The sequence below is a fragment of the Corylus avellana genome, chromosome ca5 (assembly GCF_901000735.1).
Source record: "Corylus avellana chromosome ca5, CavTom2PMs-1.0".
Classification (NCBI taxonomy): Eukaryota; Viridiplantae; Streptophyta; class Magnoliopsida; order Fagales; family Betulaceae; genus Corylus; species Corylus avellana.
Genome location: NC_081545.1, coordinates 25,537,555 through 25,565,062, shown reverse-complemented (window position 1 = coordinate 25,565,062; position 27,508 = coordinate 25,537,555). Strand labels below are relative to the sequence as shown.

The window sequence follows — 27,508 nt, the reverse complement described above, 5'->3', positions numbered from 1 at the left end:
TTATTTTTCTATAGATGAGATTAGAATACAAACAAGACCAACGAAAATGACTTCAATAATATAATAAAAATTATTTCAAAGACTAAAAATGACTTCTATAATATAATACAAAGTATTTCATAGACTAAAATTTGTCTCTTCCATAATTTTTTTTATCTATTCCTTTTTCTCTTTTTCTTTTTCTCTTCCATCTTTGTTTACCAAGTCTTTATAAACTGCGCCACCTAACAAATAAAGTAAAAGTTTTTCTTTAAACTAGATTGAAAGAATTTCATTTAATCAAGTTTATAAAAATAACATGTGTTTCTTTTATTTTTGAGAAAAATTATAACTTTATTTCATTAAAGAAACAGTAAACATATAGAGATGTAAAGCTCTAAATAGAAAGAGTCCAAAGCTCTAAATCAACAATTGCATAAATACAGTTTGAAATTTCTTCTAACCAAATCCTATCCATTTGATTCCCAATCATTTAGCTTCTACAAGAGTTAAGAATCATTCTTATTTTTTTTAATAACATGTGAGATGCACATGAATTTTTAATAAAATTTATTTTAACTATGTATCTTTTATTAAAAAATTATGTGATTTTTATATGTTTAAAAGACATATGTCACTTTTATAGATTAGATCCAATTTTAAAGGAAAACTGTGTCCACAAATAACTTATCTTCTCTCTACATTATACAATGTCTCGAAGGATCTTTTATAAATAGCACTAGAAACTAGAAAGTGTCAGTAACAATCATCGATTTTTTTTTTTTTTTGAACCAATAACAATCATCGAATTATAAGCCATCAGAAGGGTCTAAAATGTCCGGTGATCAAACTGCATCTCCAAATCCAACCATGGATCCCCACCAGCGCCTTCAGATGATCCTCAACCCTGGCGGTACGATGACCAAGGATCCCTACCAGCGCCTTCAGATCGTCCTCAACCCTGACGGTACGATGACTCGCCTCAAAACTCCAGAGACCCCGCCCACATCCGATCCGAGCCCTGGTATCCCAGTTCTCTCTAAAGACATTCCCATCAACCAATCAAACAACACCTGGGTCAGACTGTTCCTACCACGGGAAGCATTTGATAACTCACCCACTAAGCTACCTCTCGTGCTTTACTACCATGGGGGAGGGTTCATCCTGTTCAGTGCGGCCTCATCACTTTTTCATGATTTTTGCGTGAATATGGCGACTGAACTCCGTGTCATCATCGCATCGATCGAGTACCGTCTTGCACCGGAGCATCGCCTGCCAGCGGCTTATGATGATGCCGTGGAAGCGTTGCACTGGATCAAAACCGCCCAAGATGATTGGTTAAGAAAGTATGCTGATTTTTCTACTTGTTTTATCATGGGCTTTAGTGCTGGGGGTAGCATAGCCTACCATGCAGGACTACGTGCAGCTGCTTCCGCAGACCATCTAAACCCTTTGAAGATCCGAGGGCTGATACTGCAACAACCATTTTTTGGTGGGATCCCGAGGACTGGGTCAGAGTTGACTCATATTAATGACCTTGTTTTGCCACCATGTATCACTGACCTTATGTGGGAGTTGTCCCTGCCAATTGGGGTTGACCGGGATCATGAGTATTGCAATGCGATGGTGGGCGGGGGATCCAAGCTCTTAGAGAAAATCAAGGCGGTAGGATGGAGGATTTTTGTGAGTGGTTGTGATGGGGACACATTATTTGACCGACAGGTTGAGTTTGTGAAGATGTGTGAGCAGAAGGGTGTACACGTGTCGGGTCATTTTGGCGTTGGAGGTTTTCATGGGGTGGAATATGATGACCCTACGAAGGCCAAGGCATGGTTTAGAATTGTCAAGGATTTTATATCATCTTGCTAGGATGCATATATACTACGACATGAATAATGATGGTCAGTGATTGAATTGTGCTGCTAAATCTTATTTAGGGCTCAAGTATCTTACTTACTAAATCTTGTTTTTCGTGTAAGCCTTTACCATCTTTTAAGGGTTTCTCAATAAAATCTTTTGTTTCTTGAATGATGCAATCTTTCATTTAATAAATATATTTTCATCTTGGATGAAAATTAGGCGGTAACGACTCTTTCGAAGCAACCTGCATTTTCAACGTTGCTTACCTTAATATATTATCCACATGGTTCATGGGAAAAGAACTCCAGTTCTAGGATTGGCACTATTTATAATAGTAAAAAGAGACGTAGAATCTAATCTACGTACACACTAATATATAGATATGACACTTTGATTTGGAGTTGATAGATTTAGGATGATTTGGCTTCATTGGTTATAGTGACTCCCTTAACCATCCAAGGATGGCGGTCACACCCTGCGGCATCACTAGTGATGTGGATCACTTAACGTCAAATCCGTCAGATCACGAAGGGTGGCTAACTATTGTACGTCATCAATATTGTACCGAAGGTCTCACGGGACGCACAAACCTCAGGATTAAAAGGTTAAGAGTATGGGTATAGTAGGCCATGTGGGAATGTGTATGGACTATGAATGATTATGAATATTATATTGAACACTCCATCAACATGATTCTTTTGCATTAAACTGCTATGTGTTACCCTCGGAATTATGCCCTAACTACTGATTTACAAATATACTATTTTTCCTTGATGACGTAATTAGGGAGATAACAATTACCGGTATAATTTACTCAAATCTCATAAGATTTCTAAAAAGCTCATTTCTTTATACTTATTTCCAACTAAATCAAGCTCATAACATTGTGTAAGTCGATGACTTATACAATTACTTTTTCACCTATAAAATATGTGTTTTATAGTTCAACGAGGTTACCCCAAGAGTGCGGATTATGGCGATTCGCAAGGCTTGGGACACTGAGCGAAGGCTTGTAGACACAGATTCATGTATATAATTTGTGTATAATTGTACTTGAAATTGTATTGTATACTTGTTACTATTTGTACTTGGAGGCTCTGGTTTGTATTGATGATAGAAAATAACACTAGAGTATTTAGTCTTTTAGCTTATATCAATATTTCACTTTCCTTTGCATTGTATTATGATATTTACTGTTATAGGTATCACTTCTAGTTAATTACCAATTAATTATATTGGGAATCCTACGAGTAACACTCTGAATTAATTATCATAGTTAATTAATTTTGGACGCGTTACAGTGTTAAATAGAAGAAACTCAATAAGGTTGTTCTTAAAAACCTTAATGTTGTTAGCTTGAAAAAGAGTCTTTAATTGTTAAATTGTCTGATCCACATGCCTTGATTGACTCTTTAAAATCTCAAAATTGTGTGCTGAATAAGAAAATTAAATCAATTGAAAACAATCTTGATATGCCTAAAATCAAGTAGCCAATTGCCCTATATAAGTATGCTTAACCATGTTCTCTTGAATCTAATTCCTAGGATTCTTTCATTAACGTGACACATAATTCCAAAAAAACAAAAACGAACATGTTAGGGATCCATGGAAATGTATGAAGAGAACAACCGAGTCATTATTATTATATATATATATATATATATATATATATATATATATATTAAAAAAGAAAACATAGAAAGTTGATCATATTAGAAACATATGAAAAATATATAATATTTTATGTATATTTTATATTAAATTAATATCAAATATTTTCTATTTAAGAGCGGATTGTACTAGACTGATTCTGTTTCTTTCAAGTCTATTCCTGACAGGCTTAATCCAAATAAGATACTTTATCATAGTGTCTATTTCAAACGGATTATTTCTGAAAAGGAATGGGGCAACCATCCTTCAGTCACGAGATCCCTTAACGGATTCTCGATTCCTTGTACCTATTATGACTATGTTGATGCCTGGTTTAAATTCTTGCTCTATCAAACCACTATTTTTGACCATTCTTGGTTTGTTAATTTTGATAGGAATTTTACCGGTATCCTCCCCCTTTGGTTTGCCAGATGGTGGAACCAATTTGGCTTGATTCTTGATATCCTCCCCCTCCAGCTAGTTGAAGCTTTCCAACTATTTAAGAACAGCTACAAAGTTGATTCTTATGGTGCCAAGTTTCCAACTATTCTTTATTTTGTCAATAAATACAAAATTCCATGGATTCTAAAATGGAATTACCAACTGACTGATGACAAGATTCAACGGCAATGGTTTATCAAATGGTGGGATAAATGCTCACTAACTTATATATTCTAACCGATCGATCATTACAATAAGTATCCAATTGCTGAAAAACAAAGCTAGCACTACAATCTTATCATATAAACCAAGACATTAACGATAAAAAGACCAGCCAAAATGACTTGAATAATAATACATGAGTATTTCAAAGACCAAATTTGTCTCCGTCCATCTTTCTTTATCTATTCTTTGTCTTCTTCTTTTTGGTTTTTTCCTCAGACCATCTTTCTCGTGACGGGTAACAAATAAATTAGACATCTCTATTCATTATACAATGTCTTGGAGGATCTATAAGTAGCTCTAGAAAGGCTTCTCTGGTAATTATTAGCAACGTTAATCATCGGATTATAAGCCATCAGAAGGGTCTAAAATGTCAGCTGATCAAACTGCATCTCCAAATCCAACCATGGATCCCAACCAGCACATTCAGATCGTCCACAACTCTGACGGTACGATGACTCGCCTACGCAAAATTCCAGAGACCCCACCCGCATCCGATCCGAGCCTTGGCATTCCAGTTCTCTCCAAAGACATTCCCATCAACCAATCAAACAACACCTGGGTCAGACTGTTTCTACCGCGGGACGCATTGGATAACTCACACACCAAGCTACCCCTTGTAGTTTTCTACCATGGGGGAGGGTTCATCCTATTCAGTGCAGCCTCACCGCCCATGATGATTGGTTACGAAAATATGCCGACTTTTCTAGTTGTTTTCTCATGGGCGGTAGTGCTGGGGGTAACATAGCCTACCACGCAGGACTACGTGCAGCTGAGGAAGTTGGCCATCTAGAGCCGTTGAAGATCCGAGGGCTGATATTGCAACAAGCAGCTTTTGGTGGGATCCAGAGGACTGGGTCAGAGCTGAGGCTTGTTAATGACGCTATTTTGCCACCATCTGTCAGTGATCGTATGTGGGAGTTGTCCCTGCCCATTGGGGCTGACCGTGATCATGAGTATTGCAATCCGACGGTGGGAGGTGGGTCCAAGCTCTTAGAGAAAATCAGGGTGCTAGGATGGAGGTATTTTGTGAGTGGTTGTGATGGGGACCCAATGTTTGACCACCAGGTTGAGTTGTGAAGATGTTGGAGCAGAAGGGTGTACACGTGGCGGGTCATTTTGGCGTTGGAGATTTTCATGGGGTGGAATATGATGACCCTACGAAGGCCAAGGCATGGCTTAGAGTTGTCAAGGATTTTATATCATCTTGCTAGGATGCATAAGAAATGAATAATGATGGTCGGTGATTGAATTATGCTGCCAAATTTTATTTTACTCGCGGTGAAGAAAAATATTAAAATATTAATTAAATAATTATTTAACAAATACAGTACAATTATATATTTATTTTACGAAAAAAGAAACTTTCTTAATTTTATCAAACAATAACGAAAGAATCGTACTGCAACATTAGATGTTATCATAGGCTAGACAAGAATGGCACACCAGTCGCCAACAACCATGACTGCCCCCCAATAAAATTTTCAACGGTGAATTGCGATGCTACACCTGCATTAGGTATGACATGATAACCCTCCCACTTCACTCTCTGACCGGTTGAAGAACGAGGGCCGGTGTTCTTGTACTCCCCATAATACAAAGTATTAAGCGCAAAATTACCATCCCATTCCAACCAGCCTGCTGGATCCACCAAAGTGTCGAGAAAACATTGTAGAAAAATCGTTCGTGAGTACATCTTCCATGGTCGACCCAAGTATGTTTTCACAGAGCTTAGCCTTGGTACAAGGTCTGGTGCACCCATGACTCGGGACTTTTGGATTACAATCCCTGTGTTTTGGTTAGGGTCGGTTCTACCTTGGGCTGTGACAGTGTTCTCTTGTCCGCTCATGGGTTTCCTTGCGTAAATTATGCAGTTTTGTAACACTACTGCTGCATTTCCAAAAATGAAATCTACTGTGCCATAAATGTAGCATTCTTTGTAAAATTGTCGTTGCGAGTGGGCGTATAGAGTGTCTTGGTATCCTTCAAAGCCGCATCGGTAGAAGACAGAGAGGTCAGCGCCTGATCTGAGTGCCACTGCTTGATGGTTTTGTGGTCCGGCAGTATTACGGAATGTGATGCCACGAGCAATGAAACCTTCGGCAGTCACCGCTGATGGTGATAAAATTTTAGGAATTAGTGATATATTTCATAGTAAACGCAATTTTCATGACAAAATGTATTATATCTAATTAATGAAAAATAGATATTATGAGACGCATGTCATTATTATAGATTATATTAAAATGAAAGAAGTCATTTCAACCTAATTTTAGAAGAAAACTTTGTTCTTATTTTTTTTGCACTATTATGATTGAATTGGGTATTTGTTAGAATCCTCACCCCCATCCTTCTATAGTTTTATTTTCAATTAATATTGTGGTTATCTTAGTCTTAAAAAACAAAGTTTTCTCTGTCGAAAATTTATTAGCATTGTTTATTATGAATAATTCTAAGACGCAACACCTTTTAAACCAAAAAAAAAAGTCACAAAAAAGAGGAGATTTTTTGGGAAGATATTATTTGGAAAATAAAAAAACAAAAGAGCTTTTTTGTTTTTTTCAAATCTTTTGGAGGCTTCGTTCAAAAAAAAAAAAAAAAAACTTCTTTTGGGGCCGGGCTAAAGACTGGGAAGCCCAACTAGTTAGTCGAACACTGCCCATAACTTCTTCTTCATATATTTTTTTGCTTTAACCTTCTATTCTCTAGCTAATATTAGTTGAGAAGCCAAATTAGAGTAATATTAAAAGTCACTTTGGGTTCATTTAAAAGCCTGTTTCAATTGAGTGTAAGAAATAGAGCTTTTATGTCAAAAAAATTTTTTTTAATAAAAACTTTATTTTTAAGCTTTTGCAAAAAGTTCATTTTAGCTATTTTTAAGCTTTTTGAATCCTTAAAAGGGCTTTTCATTTTTTACCAAATAAGTATTTTTTTTTCCAAACGGACTTTTTGATTGTTAAAAGCACTTTTAAGCCCCTCTAACGCAATCTCAAACAGACCCTAAGAATGAGGTGGCTTTTAAAATCACAATTTGATCAAAATTTAATAATAATCAATCATAAGACCAATAGTAATTTTAAAAGCCACATCATTTTTTGACCTTTTGGGCCGGCCTTCTATATCTCGTTATCCAACATTTCAAATTGAATAATTTGACTTGCTTAACTATATATCTTTTTTTTTTTTTTTTTTTTTGACATGCCCACACAAAAAAATGAGGATGCATGAGAGATTCGAACTAGTGACCATCGCTTCATGAGATGTGGTTTACAGTCGATTGAGTTACCCCTTAGGAACCGTATGTATATTATCTAGGAGTAACCATAGACGTAATTACCTTTATGTCCACCTAAAATTGACTAGTTAGCATTAGATAATAACATTTTTATTTTTATCATTATGATTTACTTTGACTGTGATGAACGAAAAAGCTAGAGAGAGAGAGAGAGAGGGAGGGGGGGAGGGAGTGATATCTTACCAACAGTTGCAGAGTTGAAAGTTGTGGAACCTCCTCCAACACTCCTGCTGCCCGTAACAACTGTATACCTCAACCCATCACCAATTAACATAACATTCTTCAATTTACTCCCAATGTTAAGCTGCTCCTTGTAAACCCCCCTCTTCACATGTACAACAAACCTCCCCGCCTTCCTAGTACTCCTATTGGCCGCCGCCTTCAAAGCCTCCTCGATAGTCCTGAAATCAGCCGACCCATCTTTGGCCACTACAAGATCGGCCGCGGGTGATGAAGATTGCAACAACTTCCTGTCACCCCCCGAAACCCAGCTCGGAAAGCCGTCTCTGTACCTCTCCGTCTGTGGCGGGATCGAGCCGTTTTGGACAGACAAAGCGTTGCTTATGAGGTGCGAAACATCATTGTTGGACATGAGTGGCAACACGTGGGCCGAAACATTCAGCTCGACAAAGCCGGTCCGGCAGGTTTCTAGGTTGGTGAGAGCCGCGCTGAGCCACGTTTGGACGTCGTAGTTGGTGCTCTTGGTGGTGGGGTCGAGGGTTTGGTTGAGGAGGGCGATGGTTTGTTGGTAGAGAATCAAACAGTCGGCCCATGCAGCCTTTTCCTTCGCGCTCCGGCATTTGGAGCCGAGCCACTTGTTGTGGCTTTGAGCTTTGAGCGACTGCTCCAAGGCGACATGGACGGCGGCTTTCTTGACCAACTGGGAGTTTTCTTTAGGCAAATGATGGTGATCATGGCTCTGCTGGCTCATGTAGTGTCTGCAAGTGTTGGGGTATGGGGTTTTGCTGCACCACCAATCTACTTCATTATAGGCGGTGCTGGAGCTCGACAGGCTGGGAGGAAGGAAGGAAAGGAAGGTTAGAAGTGGTAATAATACGAATAAGAGGAGCAGATTTTCCATTGATGGCTGAGATATGGAGGTTGAGAGAGTGAGAGAAGCATATATGCATGTTGTATATATAGGGGGAAATGAGGGTGACGTGGAGGAAGGTGATTGTAAAAAGAAATAGAAAATGCGATCATCTGTAGAAAATGCGTCATCACGTCATTCAAACCCATTTAACCCAACAAACTTTTAACTATCTTCATTTGAAGAGACATATACCACTGAGGGGTGAAGATAAATACCGAAAAGGAATAGGATGATCTCCATTTTTCTCCATTCTAAAATGGATCGGTGAATCAGTTCATGGTTAAATTTTTTTTTTTAAAGAGTAAAACTAATGTTTATTTATATTTTTGAATTTTAAGGCCACAAATAAAACACCAGTTCTGCTAACAAAAAATAATAAAAAAAATATTATTTTATATTAAAAAAAATAATAAATAAAATAATAAATAAATAAAGGGTGGTTGGCCACCCCATCTTGGTCATAGGGGGTGGCCGGACCACCCCATTTTAGTTGGAGGTGGCTCTCAAGCCACCTCCAATGGCCGGCTAGGGGTGGCCGGACCACCTCATGGCCAAACTAAAAATAAAAAATTGTTTGGCCACCGGACCACCCCCAAGGGCCATGGGGTGGCTTCGGCCATCCTAGACTAGCCGGTTTGGGGTGGCCAAAAGCCACCCCCAGGCCCAACTGGGGTGGTCCGGCCACCCCATTGCCCCTTAATGTTTTATAATTTTATTTTTTAATTATTTTTAAAATATATATAATATTTTATTATTATTTTTATTAATGGGACAAATATTCTATTTATTGTCTCAGGATCTCTTTAAAGAAATCCTGACATTAATTAGATATTTTCTAATCTAAAGAGGATCATGTTCCTAGGGTGGTGGATAAAAAGTTAAAACGGGTACTTTTAATTTTAGCATACGTACTAATGTAATTAAAGTTTTAATATTTAATACTTAAATATTTATTTTTCTAACTTTTGGAGATCTAAAATTACTATTCAATTTTTTTTTTTGTTAATACTCAATAGGTAATATGATTACTAATTAATCTATTTCATTTTGTTTGTTAAAGATAAAAAATTGTAAATAAGATTTAAATAGTTGTGTAATCAGAACTAATAACAACAGCCAACTAAAGCGTCTAATAGTAAGTATATCACATAAAATATCAAATAAATAAAGAATGTATAGCCAATAAGCAAAAGATTAGAAGTGATGAAAGAGAATTAGAGAAAAAATAAATGCAAAAAGAAAGTTGATCGTGCTTTAGTTTTATTTTATTTTATTTTTAAACCCTCGTAGAATGTCAAATGAGCTCCTCTCATTTTAATTTTCTTGACCCTTTTATCTTTCTTTTTTTTTGGTTAAAAAAAAAATTACAAATTTAATATAAAATACTTTTTTGGGGGCTTTTTATAAGTTTAGGGCTTTAGACGTTGGCATAATTGACCTATAATTATTTAACCATGAACCGCCCTCTACTGACCCATCTATATATATATAAATGGAAGTTTCAATCCGGCCAGTTGGATATGGAAAACCAACATTATATATGGATGGTCCATGGATGCAAGTGACATGTTCCATATATATCTAGCTGGAAGGGGCAAAACTGAAGGATTTGTCTGAGATTTAAATTATGTAATCCTTCAAAATGTTGTTGACTTTGAACTTTCAAAGCTGTGCCAAAACGCGCTTGGAGTTATTGATATTTGACCAAAAAAATAAAAAAAAATGTTCTAGTAGGCCAAAAACTTGGGTTCTTTGGCCAGCTATTTTTAATTTAAAAGTAATTGATATAATATAAAGTAGATAGTAGTTTTAAATTTTTCATATGAAAAATTGAAAATATTTTGCTTTGTAATAAATTTTTTTATTTAATTAATAGTAAAAAATATTGATGTGATATAAAAAATAAAAATAATAAAGAATTAAATTCTTTTGAAAAATTTAGAATTTGGGCAAATCCATTGCAAAATCAAGCTTTTTTTTTTTTTTTTTGTGGGTACATAAGCAAAGGAAAAAACAAAAACAAAACAAAAAAAAGCCCTAGGAAGGCCAAGTGGGGGAGGTGGATCCTTTCCACTAACAATGGAAAAAGAGGTGGGGGAGGAGGATAGATGGGAATGCTGCTAGAAAAGAATCTATTGAGGCTCATTTTGCCATTACGTGGGTACAAATGTTTGCAATTCTGTTGACCTTCCTGAATTTCCAATTGGTAGAGGCTACGGCTTGGGATAGAGTAGAAGGTATTAGAAATAATCGATGCAATGCACCAATCTTGAGGAATAGTAGGGTATTGAAGAGCCATAATAACAATTTGTGAATTACCTTCAATAATGAAACGACCCAACTCGAGAGGAAGCCAAAGACATTGCCAAACGAGCGGCTAAGGTTTCTCCATAATTAGGGTCCGTTTGGGAGTGTATTTTTTTAAAAATAATTTGCGTTTTTAAACCAAATTGCAATTTAAAAAACGCAAATTTTAAAATTGTGAAGAAATTCACAATTTTATAAGCTGACTAGGGGGTGCTTATTTGAAAAAGTGCGAATTTAAACAAAAATTATGATTTCGCTTAAAACAATATTTGGTGCAATATTTACCTATTTGGCTATGAAACTACAATTATATGCTAATGTTATCCAAACACTCAATTGATAAAAAAAAAAATACTTCTTAACATGTTTTACCAAACGCTTATACGATTTTAAAAAGTAGCAATTTCAAAAATGTAATTTTTAAAAATACAATTTTTAAAATTGCACTTATTGAAATCACACTCCCAAACGGGCCCTTAGGATGGCAAGAACCGTACTTTCAAACGTTCAGGATAATCGTCAACTTGTATCTTGATGATCAATGCATTTCCTAGTCACTTGGGTGTGTTTGGCGAAGGGCTTGAAAAATGAAGTGGACCGACACTGTAGCAGATTTGATTGATGTGAGAGAAAAAAGTAAGAATATTTTGTATAAAAAAAGTGAAAAAATTTATTTTATAGTGATTTTTTTATTTGAATAGTAATAAAAAGTGATTGATATAATGCTAAAAATAAGAATGTTATAGTTGATTTTGAGAAATTTTTTTTGAGATTTTAGATCTAGCCGACTCCTTTGCCAAACCCAGCCTTAGATTTTGCTCGGAGTGATGTGACTGATGATGTCAATTGTGGAACTGGATTCTCCATGAATAAATTAATAATAATAATAATAAAAAATCATGATTACTAACTCTAAATAAGTGGTCTAAATTTAAGCAATTAAATGAATGCACCGATATTTCAAGCTTGATGTACGTGTTGACCAGAAAATAAAAGAGCGAGAGAGTTCCGATTACTTATTGAATAGCTTGAGTGCTTGACATTATCATTAGTCTTATTGAAAATAAAATTAAACACTGACTTATGAAGCGGCAACTCTTCTTTGTTGTTCCTTTAATTAATTTGTTAAAGCCCCTAAGATCTAGCTTAACTTATGGGTTTGAGTTAACGATGTGATATCTTCTACTTTTTCTCATAATTTTTTAATGGGTACCCAGATTATGTACGAAAACGACTAATCTACGTATTTGACCACAGCTAATTAAACTGATTAATTTGCTGGACAAGCTCATGCTTATTAATTCTTATTGGGTATCCAGAGGAGAATTATACAAAATTCGTTTATTTATCTCTTCTGATCACCAAGCTGAGAAAATGACATATATCCAAGAAAAAAATAATCATCAATAAAAGTCTTTTACACCCTCTAAAAGACAGCTGTCACCGCCTCAACATTCCATACAAACACAATCACTAACCGGCCCGGGTGCTTTTACTGTTTTTGTTGGAATATAATCTCTCAATTTCAAATAATATATATATAATTTGTTTCATTGTGATCATGATTTAAAGTTAGTGTATCTAATTATGTACATGATATCAATGTGAACGTCATAGGTATGTTGGAGAACCTTACGGCTGGCTTTTCTTTGTATCTTTTCTTTTTGGAGAAATTCATTACTGATTTTTATATATATTTATTGAAGTAATGGCTAAATGCTCACTAAGTTATAATATAAATTATCCTCTTTCTTTTTCTTTTTTAAGTTAAACTATCCCCTTTCTTGATCTACAAGATTTGCAGCTGTCGTGATATGTAATGTGGGCGTTGACATTGAAAAAGTCAATCTAATACTTGTGTTGGTGTAGCTCTTACCACATCTGTCTGTACAATTATGGAATAATACAATTATCAAAGAATGTATTATAATTTACAAAAAATCCAATATTAAAACAAAAAAAAAAAAAAATATTTAACTTCCAAATAAATAAATGGCATTAATTATAGGACACGATCATAGGCCGGACGTGAACGGCACACCGGTGGCCGGCAACCATGAGGTCCCTGCAATAAGACTCCCAACGGTGAACGGCGAAGCCACATTTGGGCTCGTTATGGCATGAAATCCAGCCCATTTCACTCTGTTTTTGGTAGACGAAGCCGGTCCAAAATTCTTGTACTCCCCGTAATACAAAGTGCTAAGAGCAAATTTAGATCTGTTCCACGCCAGCCAGCCCACCGGACTCACCAAGCTGTCGAGATAAGTTTGGAGAAAAACTGTTCGAGAATATTCCATCCAAGGCCGGCCCAAGTAGGTTTTGAATGCCCGGGTCACGGGCTTTAGGTCGGGCGCGGCCCGTACTTGAGAATTGTGGATCGAAATCCCGGTGTTTTGGTACGGGTCATTTCTGCCTTGGGCCGTGATCACGTTGACTTGGCCCTTCAGTGGCCTCCTCACATATATAATGCAATTTTGGAAAACCACCGCGGCGTTGCCGAAAATGAAGTCCACGGTGCCGTAGATGTAGCACTCTCTGTAGAATTGGCGCTGGGAGTGGACCATCAGGGTGTCTTGGTAGCCTTGGAAGGCGCACCGGTAGAAGACCGAGAGGTCCGAGGCGGAGCGGAGGGCGACCGCCTGACCCTTTTGCGGGCCGGCCATGTTGCTGAATGTAATGTCACGAGCCATGAAGTGAAGCCCATCAATGCCTGTATATAAGAGAAATAATTGGTCTAAATATTTTTTTTGTCTCATCATATATAAATCAAATAATTGATTTGTTAAATTTGTAAAAAAATATGAAAAAAATTATGGATAAATTATTAATTTCTGACCGGCAGTGGCAGAGCTATAGGTGGTGAATCCTCCTCCAACGCTCCGGCTGCTGGTGATAATCGTATTCCTCATGCCATCACCAACCAAGATAATATTGTTGTTATTGATGGCAACCTCAATATTCTCCCTATAAACCCCTCTCTTCACGTGTATAATAAACCTCGTCATGCTCCTCCTCCTCGCCGCAGCATTAATAGCTGATTGGACCGTTCGATAATTCCCCGAACCATCTTTTGCTACCACAAGATTTGCCTTAATCGAAGACGACGAAGACTGCAGCAGCTTTCTTCCTTGCCTCGACACCCAGCTTGGGAACCCATATTCATGATTTTTGCTTTGCTCGTCTAGATATACCCCATTAATGGCTAGAACATTGCTAATAAGCTCGGATACATTATTTGACATGGTCGGGACTATAGTGTCCGAAACATTTAATTCCAAGGAACCCGCTCGGCATGTCTCTATGTTTGTGAGGGCCGTGCTGAGCCACGTTTGCGCATCAAAGTCGGTGCAGCTCCGTTTGGTGCCACCTAGGCCTTGGAGGGTGCGGTTTAGTTGGCTAATGGTGTTGTCGTAGAGTTTCAAACAATCTGAAAACGCGGCTTTCTGGCACTTGTTCTCAAGATTTCTGCCTTGCTGCAGCGCATGTCGTTGTGCATTTAGGGCTTGATCGATGGCCACTTGCACCGCCATTTTTCGGAAATCAGATCTGTGTTTCGGCGCAAAACGGTGGCGGCTGTGCCCCATGAAGTAGTTGCATGGTTCGGGATGTGGGGTTTTCTTGCACCACCAGGTTATGTCGGTTGAGGATTTTTTCGAAACGACTGTGGAGAAGGTTGTTGCAGAGAAGACTATTAGTATAACGAATAGATTGGTGCTGATCATCGCCATAATTGAGGATTGAGGATTCAAGGGTCATATCTTTGTGGTGGGTTTCTTTATATATGTAGAGGATCGATGAATAATTAATGAAGAAAAACGTACACCAAGTACGTATATGAATGCAAGTGCAAGCTAGCTAGACATTATAGTAAGATACGGTAAAACCCTTCTTTGCGTGAATAGTTGATGATCACACATTAAGATCAAAAGGAAACAAATGAAAAGGAATTGATTATATACATATATTGCAGAATAGAGTTAGAGGTACATAATGTGAGGTCAATGAATGCACCAACATGTTATTATATATGTATTATATGCCTTTCTGGATTAATAGTTTGATGCACCATGTTTTGAGCTACATAACATGTTAAAGTATATATTTTTAGGTCAGTGATTATATATGGGGGGAATTTAGTTGAAGATAAACCTAGCTTGTGGCACATGTGGCTGGACACCAAAAGTAAAGTTTTCCAAATAGTTTTTCCTTGATGTTAAAGAATGGTTGAGTAGATTTGAAAAAAGGAACATATATATATATATGTTATTTAGGCATTTTTGTTGAGTGGATTCTAGATTATATTCCAAGTAACAGTTTCTTGAAAGGAACCAATCATATATGCATGTTGATGTTGAAGTCACTCAAACTACATCTTTAAAATAATGACCTTAAACTTTGGATTAACCGGCCATGTGCTTTCTAGTTCGTAGAGTAAGCAACCATCCTCTTTATTTTCAATGATGAAATAAACTTGAGAGAAAAATAAAAGTTTTCCAATCAATCATGCATGTGTGAACTCTTTGAAGGATTTTGTTGAACCATGTGTGAAATCTTTGAAGAAAATCGAAAGTTTGTTATAGCTAGCTTTTCCTTGGGTACATCTATATATACAATGATCAATACTAAATGAAGCGTATAAGAGAAGTTTGCATGTGATCAAGGGGTATAGCTTAATCCATGGTGAGGTTGACTTAGCTTTGGATTAGCAACTTGCACCGAAACTATTCTCCTTGTAAGATGGCTACTGATCATATATAGGAAGATGTGCTGCAGAGATAAAAAAAAACCTTCAATTAGTGGTGTTTCAACAGTAAACATCATTATTCCTAAATCTCGACCCTATGTTTTTTTATATTTGCCAAACGTCACTATTCAAATGATTTTTTTTAAGGGTTTTTTTTGTAGCGAGAAAAATCAGAAATATAGTAGTACTTATTAGTAAATTAAAAGCGTATGACCATTATATATGAAATATATGTAAATTAAAGCTAATTACTTACTGCATGGGTAACACTAGAAACAATATCATCAAATAGTTTTTACATTAATCAACTGAATGGGAAATTGAAGTGTCAAGGAGTAATCAAATGGATAGTATTATTAATAGAATTGATGGCACACTAATGCTTTACAACAATATATATGACTGGAATTGATGGCACACTAATGCTTTACAACAATGACTGCCCAACTACAACACAATCATGTGGGCCGGAAGGAAGTGGGAAGGAGGAAAAAGATGGAAGAAGGGAAGATATGGTGTTTCTCACTTTTGGTTGGTTGAAAATGCATGGTAGGAAAGGAAAACCAAAGGGCCCCTTTAAGTGTCCTACGTACCAAGAAATATTTATTTAAGAGTACTGTTACATTTATAAAAATATCTTACAAACTTTAAATTGGTATTTTTTCTTAAAAAAAAATGAAAACAAAAATTAATGACTGCTAAACTTTCCCACGTCAACTTTTTTTATTTATTTTTTTATTACTAAACAACTTTAATTTCTCACAAAAAAAATCAAATCTCATTTTACTTTTATTTCAAATCAATAATTTCTTTTTACTATTCCAATAAAAAATGACATGATGCTGTTAAAAGTGTGTAAAAAATTGTTAAATCTGGTGAATATATACCAATGATGAGTTTGAAACTCATGATGACAGCAGAACAAACTTTGACTTTAATTAGCCTCACTCCCCTTCCATTATTGTTCGCCCTCTCTGCGCATGTTTATCTCGAAATACCTCTTAGAAAGAAGAGCATTAATTTACAGTTAACTTAATCCATTATTAGTGCTAATCTTAATTAAGATAAAAAAAGTATTTTTATTTTAAATGATTTTTAATATTCAAAAGGTTAAAGGGCCATTTAGCACATGGCATTTAATTATGTCATAAAAGTTTCTGCAAATTTCATGACAAAATTTCCTTTTTAAAAATGAACAACAATATATAGTTGACAAAATGTTACCCACAATTTCCTCATACAAACACAACACATGATTTCATCAACTAGGTAATCCATATAATTTCTTATGAGTATTTAAAATAAGAACATCATTAAATGCATGCATTAGGTTCTCAACAAAAACTTCATGAAGAGTGTCCTATTAATCTTATATTTTTATTTTCAAAATCTGATGTTGCACTCTTAAACTCTTTAATTAAAATCTGGTATACCCTAAGCATATGAAATCAGTATCTTGCTAATTAGCGGCGAGCAGACACTAATGATGATCTATAGCGGCGACTTGTGTGAATCGCCACTAATAATCTGGACGCTAATGAGCCAAATACTTATAGTGAAACCCTACACTATACGCTTCGGCCTTTAACAAGGTTTCTTGTACAATTCAATTAATTACTCTTCTATGATAATTAAAAGAAATGTTCGTAAATAAATCAATTGATGGATCTAAAGAACAAAAAGAAACAAAAGGAAATAATAGTTCCATGAATACTTACTTTTGATCAATAAATTTGGTTCTCTACGATTTTCTTTTGAGAGAAGTTTGGAAGAGAATGCAGTGAGTTGATGTCTGTTGCGTGTGTTTTGCTGAATGAAGGAGAACGTGTGCTTTGGTGAGTGAGAGAACTTGTGTGTGTGTGTGTTTTGATAAATGAGAGAGAACCTGTGTTTTGAGTGTAGGTGGTTTAATTCACTCAAACTCAACTATCTAGTTTCCAGGGATAATAGATGAGATGGCATGGATAAGATTTCTTCAAATTGTGCGTGTGTTTTCACATGTAAGCAGAATTGAATTAACTGCATTTATATTGCAGTTTCTTTTCTCTTCTTTTTTTATTTTTTATTTTTTTATTTAATTTTTTAATTTATTATTATTATTATTATTTTATTTTATTTTATTTTTTAGTTTATTTTATTTTTTTAATGTTTGAAATGGGATAATAAGTAGTTTACATAATAGTTGAGGTAGTTTTAAGGAAAGATATGCAGGGCAATATTTTAGGTGTTGTACTCATCTAATTAATTATAAGTTTAATAGTTTGTTCATGTTTTAGAGAACAGGTTAGACTCTTAACTTCATCTAAGCCTAATTTGTGGTTTAATATGTTTATATATGTTGGGTTTTGGGTTTTGGGTTTTTTAGTTTTTGACTTGAGCATTTTGTTGTAATTGAGTTTTGTCACCGAATTGTCAAAAGACGAGTTTTTAAGCTTTTAGTGTTGGCAAATTCCATATCAAAACATATTTCGTTGTAAGTTTTAGCCTAGGGTTAAGTCGGCGAAAAAGTTGATGCAACACAAATTTATTCAAGTCTGTGTATGTTGTCAATATTGACCTAGTCAGACTAAAGTGCTCATAACTTTTTATTCCAAGCTCTGATTGAAGCAAACTTGGTAACGTTGGAAATATGACTAAAAATGCGACAACTTTGTATTTCATAAAAAAAAAAAAAATTCAATTTCAATGTTTACCGGGTAAAACTGGACTGTGAGAATAAGATTGAAGTTCTGGACATTATTGCTTGACTGCAAACTCATCTAGATGAGTTTGCATACGAGTGTTCCATAGAATGCCTCATTTTCAATCTCATAATCTCATCCAGACGAGCAGCAGATGAGCTTTTGACAGAATAGCTTGTTTGTAATCTCGTACGAACGAGCACTAGAAATCTGCAATTTTAGTGTAACTGAGTTTATGATTTTAGGGCTACTTTCTCATTTCTATTTAAGGGCTTTTGGAGCATGACTTTTGGGAGTATATCCAAAAAGAGAGAGGTTATTCCTTCATGTGCTAATAGAGAAAACTCATATTTTTGTGCTTTCAATTGCTTCTCGCTTAGAATCTTTGTTGTAAACTATAACTGTTCATTAACGACAATTGAAGTCTATTGGAGTTCCAATAAAGAAGATCAAGGAGAAGAATTGTCCAGAGGTTGTAGGAGAATTACTGTGGTAGCGAGCAAGCTAAGCAAGTCGTTTGCTTAGTACAAGAATTGTCTTTTACAAAGGTTTTGTAAGTATAAATATCTTGTAATTTAATTTTTACTCTTCTATAGTGGGTTGATTTTCTAGGTTAGCTACCATATAGTCAAGGGAGGAACTAGAATATTAAGTTTTGAGGGTAAAATTAAAAAAAAAAATTAAAAAAAAAAATTGTGGGGTTGGGGGGTGGGGGGTCAAAAGCCAATTTTTAACAGTATTTATTTATTTATTTTTTTGGGGGACCACCCCTTGGCTTAGGGGTGCTGGGGACCCTCCAAGGCCAGGGGTGGTTCCGCCCCTACATATAATGGTTTTACTTTTGAGGTGTTCAAAGAGTTTCAACTTTGTCACCCAGATTCTTGTGTTGAATGTATTGTGATTGATATTTTGTGGTTTGGCATTATTTTTTTGCTGCAGAATTGAGTTTGGTTGTGTTTGTTAATTTTTAAATTCCGTATGCACTATATTGTGATTTCACCTATTTAACCCCCCTTTAGGTGTTATTTGGATTTTTGGGCTATAATTTTTAAATATGTTAGGTCAGCCAATGTGAAATTGACTTTAAGAGAATAACATTAATCCAATAAATTTCCTTCTTAGAATTGAGACACGTACGTAATACACGTAACATGTGATCCACGTACACTCAAAGTTCAACACCCTTTTCGAGACCTTAATATTAAGTAAATCTACTGTTAACTGTACACCTATGAGCCAACTTCTTCATATTAATACCTTCACACTGCCAAAATGACGATGTGGGATCGACAAATTACGATCGAATAGCTTTCATTTTTCTTTTTCACAGATGCATTAGATTTTTATTAGCCGTTCATACGTACCTGACTCAAATTTGGACGACACAATATGCACTTGCAAACTTGAAATTTCATATGAAACGGACAATATTGCTTCAATGGCATGCGTTTTAGGAAATTTAAGCTTGGTTCATAAACTGATTCCATAATGTTAATAGATTCTACGTACTTATAAATGTAAGAATCATTTTCAAAACTCAACAATATAATATATATACTTGCATACAGCTTTGTGAAATTAGCAAATAATGTTTATTATAGTATGAATAATGCTATATATATATAATGTTTATTATATTGGTCTTCAAAACTTTATAATTACTCTTACCTATATGATTTTTGTTTGATATTTATCATTAACTCATAAAGAAATTAACGGAGAATCAAGTTGCACAAAAAATTCAAATAGTACGTACTTGTCTAGTCTTGGTAATCTAAACCAAAAAAAAAACAAAAAATGTCATAAATTGTTGGATCCTATAATTGGTGTCCGAGTTGTTATTAGCTGAGATGTTCTCAGACTCAAAGTGTGAAAAAAAAAAACTGTTAAATCTGATGAATATAGTACTCCACATGATAATATGTATTAGAAAAAAATAATATATATAATTTAGAGAGTTCATTATTTGGTGCTTTATTATAGCTGCTAGTTAAACTAGAAAAAAATTGGGGTGACCGGACCACCCCAGTTTGGGGCTGGGGTGGCCGAAGCCACCCCATGGCCCTTGGGGGTGGTACGGCCACCCCCAATGGCCAAATCTAAAAAGAAAAAAAAAAAAAAAATTATGTTTGGCCCTCGGGAGTGGCCGGACCACCCCCGTTGGGCCTGGGGGAGGCCGAGACCGGCTACCCCTTAATATTTAATATTTTATTTTTATTTAAATTGAAAATAATATTTTATTACTATTTTTAATTAGTAGATATGTGTCCTATTTGTATCTTTAGAATTTTTAAAAATCAATCTTAGCTATGAATTGGATATTCTCTAGTCCATTGGACTGGAGATGATCTTATTCCAAAAAAAAGTGTCAGGTACTTCAATTAATGTGTCATATCAACCAATGTGAAATGACAAGTGTTAAGAATAACATTAGTTCAATAAATTTCCTTCTATGAATTAACACATGTAGTACCCATAACCCCTTCCTTTCGGTGGAGCATTCCCACTAGCTTTCTTATAACCCATTTTCATCCCCTACATATAGGAAAAATGTCAAAAATGCAAAGTTCAATATTAAATAAATCTAGTGTTGAGTAACTGCATGGGAGCTGTCGGCTACTTCATATTAATACCTTCACACTGCCAAAATAACGATGTGGTCGGCATATCACGATCGAATAGCTTTCATTTTTCTTTTTCTCAGATGCATTAGATTTTTATTACACGTTCATACGTACCAGACTCAAAGTATGACTACACAGTACTAATTCCTATATATAGGTGAGCAATCTTGTAATGAAATATCATATATACGAGCTTTTGTAGAATTCCAAACATGGTAGAGACTCTACCATTTAGAAGTTGTATGTTTTTGCTTGCCTTTTTTCTCATTTCCTTAATAACTGTCCGTCTGTATGCATATAAGTATGCATATGCTTATACGTTTGCTACCTTTAAGTATAAATCTCCCGACAGTGCGGCAAAAAATAACTTTTCCCAATGGGAGGTCAAGTATGCCTATAAGTCTCCCGATTGCTTCAAGAAACTAGCAATGACAATCAACGGGGAATCTCCAGGGCCTACCATCTATGCACAACAAGGGGATACAATCGTTGTTAATCTTACCAACAGTTTGCCCACCGAGAATGTTGCACTCCATTGGCATGGAATCCGACAGGTAATAGTGTCATTTGTTCCGTTAATGTTCAACTAAGCATTGAACCATTTTCTTATTTTAATGTTTGTCTGTGTGTGCATGCAGATTGGAACACCTTGGAGTGATGGAACTGAAGGGGTGACTCAATGTCCAATCATGCCAGGAGATACCTTCACATACAAGTTTGTAGTTGATAGGGTAAGTTCTTAAAATTACGCATGCAAAAAGATCCATTCAGATTTTCAGTATTAATAATTTGGGGATTTTTTTTTTCAACTTCGAAAATATAGGCGGGAACATATCTATACCATGCGCATTATGGACTGCAAATATCAGCAGGGCTGTATGGATTCATTATTGTTTCAGTACCTGATGGAGTTCCTGAGCCCTTTGTGTATGATCATGATCGAAGCATCATTCTCAATGATTGGTACCATGCTAGCACTTACGAGCAAGCCACGGGCTTATCTTCCATAGACTACCGTTGGGTTGGAGAGCCACAAGTAAGTCATTCACAGCTTATATATAACGGGTTGGATTTACAATTTAAAAAAGTGAAATTTAAAAAGTAGCGATATTGATATTAAAATGTGCAGCTTAGTTTTTGATAAAATCACATGCTTTTTAAAGCACACATCATTGCTTGCGATTTAAAAATATAGATTTTTCTACATTTTCAAATTATAATTTTTTTAAAACGCTCTTTCAAATGAGATATTTTCTGCAATTTACTATAAAAAATTGCACTTTTAGTCTACGAAACCATATTGCCAAAAGTACTGTTATGGGCAAAACGAGACATTGAGTTTGATGCTAATAATGTTCTTTAATTTTCTTTTCAGTCACTTTTGATAAATGGAAGAGGAAGGTTCAACTGCTCTGATCTCCTCAATACACCAAGCTTAGATTCGAATACTTGCAATGGAACAAATCCCGACTGTTCTCCTTATAATTTAACAGTAGTCCATGGACAAACTTATAGACTGAGAATCGGCAGCTTGACTTCTCTATCAGCTCTAAGCTTTGAAATTGAAGTATTGAATTTCTTGATCCAAATCACAAACTCCAATTATTTAATTATGATGTGTTTTGCATAATTAATCTCATGATCATATAACTTCTCATGCAGGGCCATAATATGACTGTTGTTGAAGCCGATGGGAACTATGTTGAGCCATTCGAAACAAAAAACCTATACATAAATTCTGGTGAGACATACTCAGTGTTAGTAAAAGCCGACCAAGATTCTTCAAGAAACTATTGGATCACTACAAACGTGGTTAGCCGGGAACCCTCAACCCCAACCGGTCTGGCCATCTTCAATTACTATCCAAACCCTCCCGATAAAGATCCTCCAACGGTTCCAACCACAGGCCCTCTCTGGAACGATACAGCTTCACAATTGGCTCAGAGTCGTGCCATCAAAGCCCACCACGACTTTGTAGACAAACCGCCGCCCAGATCGGATAGGGTGATTGTGCTTCTGAACACACAAAATTTGATTGATGGTTATCACCGTTGGTCTTTGAATAACAGATCTCTTGTCCTTCCCCACACGCCCTACCTCATTGCACTAAAAGAAAATTTCATCGATGCCTTTGATCAAAACCCACCTCCGGATAGTTATGACATTCATAATTATGATATATTTAGTGTTCCCGACAATGTAAATGCCACATCTAGCAATGCCATTTATAGGATAAGTTTCAATACCACAGTGGATATTATACTGCAAAATGCAAACACCATGATCCCGAATCATAGCGAGACACATCCTTGGCATATGCACGGCCATGATTTCTGGGTTTTAGGTTATGGAATGAATAAGTTTGATAAGGAAAAAGATCCAGCAACGTACAACCTCGATGATCCAATCATGAAGAATACGGTGCCTTTATATCCATACGGATGGACTGCTTTGAGGTTTCGGGTGGATAATCCTGGTGTCTGGATATTTCATTGCCATATTGAGCCTCACTTGTTCATGGGCATGGGAATTGTGTTTGAAGCTGGGGTAGAGATGGTGGGAACGTTGCCCACGTCTATTATGGGATGTGGTGAAACTAACACTACAAAAAAAACAAGGTTTAGTAACGCTTGGAATAGAGGCACTTTAATAAAACATCCCTTATAGGGACGTTTTATTGTGTAAACGACACAAAATAAAATTAGCAACACCTGCGCAGAAAAACGTCCCCTTAATTCGGGACATTCCAATAGGACATGCCCCAATTTAGTTAATAAAGTGCGCTTGGCTGGCAAGCGCCCTTAATTCGGGACGCCTGCTATCTAGGCGCCCTTAATTAGGGGCGCCTAGCTGGTAAGCGCCCCTAATTAAGTGCGTCTGGCTGGCAAGCGCCCCTAATTAAGGGCGTTTGGCTGGCAAGAGCCCTTAATTCGGGACGCCTGCTATCCAGGCGCCCTTAATTAGGGGCGACTGCTAGCTAGGCGCCCTTAATTAAGTGCGCCTGGCTGGGAAGCAACCCTAATTAAGGGCGCCTGGCTGGGAAGCGCCCTTAATTCGGGACGCCTGCTATCTAGGCGCCCTTAATTAAGGGCGCCTAGCTAATTAAGTGTGTCTGGCTGACAAGCACGCTTAATTCGGGATGCCTACTATCCAGGCGCCCTTAATTAGGGGCACCTGCCAGCTATACGCACTTAATTAAGTGCGTTTGGCTGGCAAGCGCCCTTAATTAAGTGCGCTTGGCTGGCAAGCGCCCCTAATTATGGGCACCTGGCTTGCAAGCGCTCTTAATTCATGACGCCTGCTATCCAAGCGCCCTTAATTAGGGGCGCCTGCCAGCTAGGCGCCTTTAATTAAGTGCACCTGGCTGGCAAGCGCCCTTAATTAGAGGCGCTTGCCATCTAGGCGCCCTTAATTAGGGGCGTCTGCCAACTAGGTGCCCTTAATTAAGTGCACCTGGCTGGCAAGCACCCTTAATTAGGGGAGTTTGCCTTCTAGGCGCCCTTAATTAGAGGCGCCTGCCAGCTAGGCGCCCTTTGTTAAGGGTGCCTAGTTGGTAGGCGCCCCTAATTAGGGATACTTGCTAGCCGGCGCACTTAAATAAGGGCGCCTGGATAGTAGGCGCACCGAATTTATTTTTGTTAGTGCGCGAGCTTAATTTTCCCTTCAATATTTTCTCTCTCCCCGTACAGTATCTTTAATTCAAATAAATCTTATGAAATTTTTCGTTAATTCTAACCCAACGCCCACCCACTCACCACCGAATCCCTACCTATGAACTAGTCGCACGTACGTGATGGCTGGTTGATCCCGTCCGACTAAACAACCTTGGCGGACGGAATGTGGGTTTTAGTAGCGAAAGGATATAGTTTAATTTGATGGTAGGGGTTGTAATGTAAAGTTGGTAGTTGATAGGGGTATATGGTAATCGAGTGGTCGTAGTTCATTGGGGGGAAATGATAATTAATACCCATAAAATTTACAAATTATTATTATTATTTTATTTTTTATTTTTAAATATGGGTTGGTTGCCGGTTGGTAGCCACAGGGGTGGCCAAGGAGCCATCCTGGTGGCTTGCCGCCACCCTCGACCCATTGGGGTGGCGCGCAGCCACCCTTGGCCACCCTGGGGTGCCTTGCGTGCCACTCCGCAAGTGGGGTGGCCGTCGAGCCACTCCCAGATTTTGCTGGGGGTGGCCGTGCACCACCCCCAACCCCCAACCAAATTAATCAACGATGGCCCAAAGGCCACCCCCACCTAAGGGGTGGGACGCGGGCCACCCCAAGGTGGCTAGGGGTGGCCGCACGCCACTCTCGGCCATTTCTAGGGGTGGCTTGTTGGCCACCCCCTCCGATCCCTGCCCTCATTGTTTTTTTAATATTAAAATTAATTTATATATTTAATATATTTATTTACTTTTAAATAAGAATGACATGTATTTATTGGTAATGATGTGATACACTAATGGAATCCATTAACTACTTTGACAGAATTTAATTGATTACAGGAATTAAATTATTATTGTGGCCTATCCCGATAATTTCTGAATTAGTATTATTTTTGTTTTCATATCACATAGATGAATTTTTAATCTAGACAACCACATTAACTGATTTTGCATTTATATATTTTTTAGTTTAAGTCTCTTTTAAATGTATTTTAATTTTTGTATTTACTGTTTATTTTTATAAATAAATTTATAAGTGTTTTTTAATTTTAATATATCATATTTTTTGTTTTTGCGAGCGGGAACTTAATTTTCCTTTTGATTCCTCAGCTCCCGCTCTAAGACTTAATTTCTCCCTCAATATATATTTTCCCTAACCTCTCCCTGAGTGGTCCGCCAGTCCCCCCTCTCTGCATCAGGATATATATATATATATATATCCTGATATATATTTTTGATCCCTAGCCTCTCCCCTCTCCCTCAATATATATCGATCCATATCTCTCTCTACAGCGCCAGTTGCCCCTCTCTCAATCTCAATTTTCCTATCTCTCTCTCCGGCGCCCAGTGACCCTCACAGTTGGCCAACCCACCAGCCATCTTCTCTAGTCGAAACCGGCCTGCCTCTCTCTACGTTCCTGTACTAGTGAGTCTCTCTCTGTCTCTGTTTTTCTTTATATCTGCTGTCTCTTTAAGTTGTCGATTTAGGATTCTAATAGTCAGATTTTTGATGTATTATGATTTTTAGGAGAATTAGAGATTTTAAATCCAGCAAATTTTTCTCTGCTTTTAGGGTGTAGTTGGTTTGTTGAATGCAGCAATCACAATTTTGAAGAATCTCCGTGGTTGTCTTGTAGTGTTCTTTCAGATTTAATTCAGTTTTGATTTCACTGTGCAGTTCGTTCGTAATACCTTCTCTTTTTTTTTTTCTTTTTTTTTTCTTTATTTTATTTTATTTTATTGTTTTTCCTTATCCTTTATTAGCATATTCCTTTGTTTTTCCTCTTCATTGGTAGTGCAAGAATAGTCTGCTTTACTATCCAAAATTACTCGTCGAGATTGGTGCCATTTTTTGAATTTTAATTGTCTTATCCACCAGATAGATCTTATCTTTGCCATAAAATTTATCTTATCATCAGGAAATTATTAGTCAATCATCTGATTTTCGAAAAAAAAATAAGTTTTAAAGTATTTTTCTCATGATAATTAAGGTGCCACTTTCAACTAATAAAAATCTTTTCACACATACTAGCTAGAAATTTGAGATCAAATAATATTTTCATTAGGAGAAAATACTTTGCACGGATGTGTTGAAAGGGTAGAAAAATATATAGCATCATCAATAGTGATCTACTCCATTGAAGTCCCTTTCTACTGCTAAATTTTGACTATTGTATCATTTTGAAATTTGTTTATGGGCACTAGGTAAAACAGTAAAGAAAATTTATTTATCTAAACTCTTAGCTAATCATCAATCTTGCAATCTAAGGAAAAGGTGTCTCAAATAATAATCAGTAAGAGTAAGACATGCCTCCCAAAAAGTTATCTGCTCCAAAAAATTAAATTCTAAGCATTTCACCATGTAACATAGCAGTTTCCTCAATACAAACATTGAGGACAAAGTTGTATGTGATTAACTTGTATATCTAATTTGTGTATGCATGTGTTTATTTTTTCAAAAACACTATAATATTGTAAGTCTTTATGAGTCGATTAGTTGGTGCGTAACACTTTTCCATATTCTATACAAATATAGGAGAAGATGAGGGCTCTGAGTTCACAAGACACTGCAGTAAGCTCAAGCTTGACACATGGATCAATAAATTGGGCAACTGACGACGCTTATGACAAGGTCATGGAAAATGCAGAATACACTGGCCGTTTACGAGCAATATATAATTTTTGTGAACTCTTTTAAGAGGTGGTACACTTTGTGTTTATGATATCGTTTTGGTTATTTTATTTCATATGTATGGTACAATTTTTGTTAACTCTTTAAGATGTGGTACACTTTGTGTTTATGACATCATCATTTTGGATTTAGATGTCTTATGAGATATGAGATTGTATATATGGATTAGATATGTATTGTGAGATATATATATATATATAAGATTGTATGAGATTGATGAATGGAGAAAATATTTATGGATTAATTCAATATTTA

General features: G+C 36.4%; 4 protein-coding genes and 1 pseudogene across 4 annotated transcripts; 3 read left to right on the top strand and 2 right to left on the bottom strand.

Moving 5' to 3' along the window:
- The first annotated feature begins 743 nt into the window (after window positions 1–743).
- On the top strand, window positions 744–2,007 carry LOC132182318 (carboxylesterase 1-like). Its single transcript, XM_059595526.1, has one exon. It carries the CDS (start codon window positions 814–816, stop codon window positions 1,846–1,848), a length of 1,035 nt encoding a protein of 344 aa, XP_059451509.1. The 5' UTR covers window positions 744–813; the 3' UTR covers window positions 1,849–2,007.
- Window positions 2,008–4,497: 2,490 nt separating this feature from the next.
- On the top strand, window positions 4,498–5,366 carry LOC132180276 (carboxylesterase 1-like; annotated as a pseudogene).
- Window positions 5,367–5,560: 194 nt separating this feature from the next.
- On the bottom strand, window positions 5,561–8,528 carry LOC132182380 (pectinesterase-like). Its single transcript, XM_059595610.1, has 2 exons — window positions 7,631–8,528; window positions 5,561–6,264 (listed from the first exon to the last, which is right to left on the bottom strand). Exons 1-2 carry the CDS (start codon window positions 8,526–8,528, stop codon window positions 5,573–5,575), a joined length of 1,590 nt encoding a protein of 529 aa, XP_059451593.1. The 3' UTR covers window positions 5,561–5,572.
- A 4,315-nt stretch (window positions 8,529–12,843) lies between these two features.
- Window positions 12,844–14,575, bottom strand: LOC132183181 (probable pectinesterase/pectinesterase inhibitor 59). Its single transcript, XM_059596587.1, has 2 exons — window positions 13,684–14,575; window positions 12,844–13,557 (listed from the first exon to the last, which is right to left on the bottom strand). The coding sequence occupies exons 1-2, from the start codon at window positions 14,573–14,575 to the stop codon at window positions 12,863–12,865; spliced, it is 1,587 nt and encodes a 528-aa protein (XP_059452570.1). The 3' UTR covers window positions 12,844–12,862.
- A 6,533-nt stretch (window positions 14,576–21,108) lies between these two features.
- On the top strand, window positions 21,109–26,250 carry LOC132182012 (L-ascorbate oxidase-like). The gene is made up of 6 exons (XM_059595226.1): window positions 21,109–21,450; window positions 21,535–21,627; window positions 21,720–21,932; window positions 22,272–22,311; window positions 22,830–23,486; window positions 26,240–26,250. Exons 1-6 carry the CDS (start codon window positions 21,109–21,111, stop codon window positions 26,248–26,250), a joined length of 1,356 nt encoding a protein of 451 aa, XP_059451209.1.
- Window positions 26,251–27,508: the final 1,258 nt, after the last annotated feature.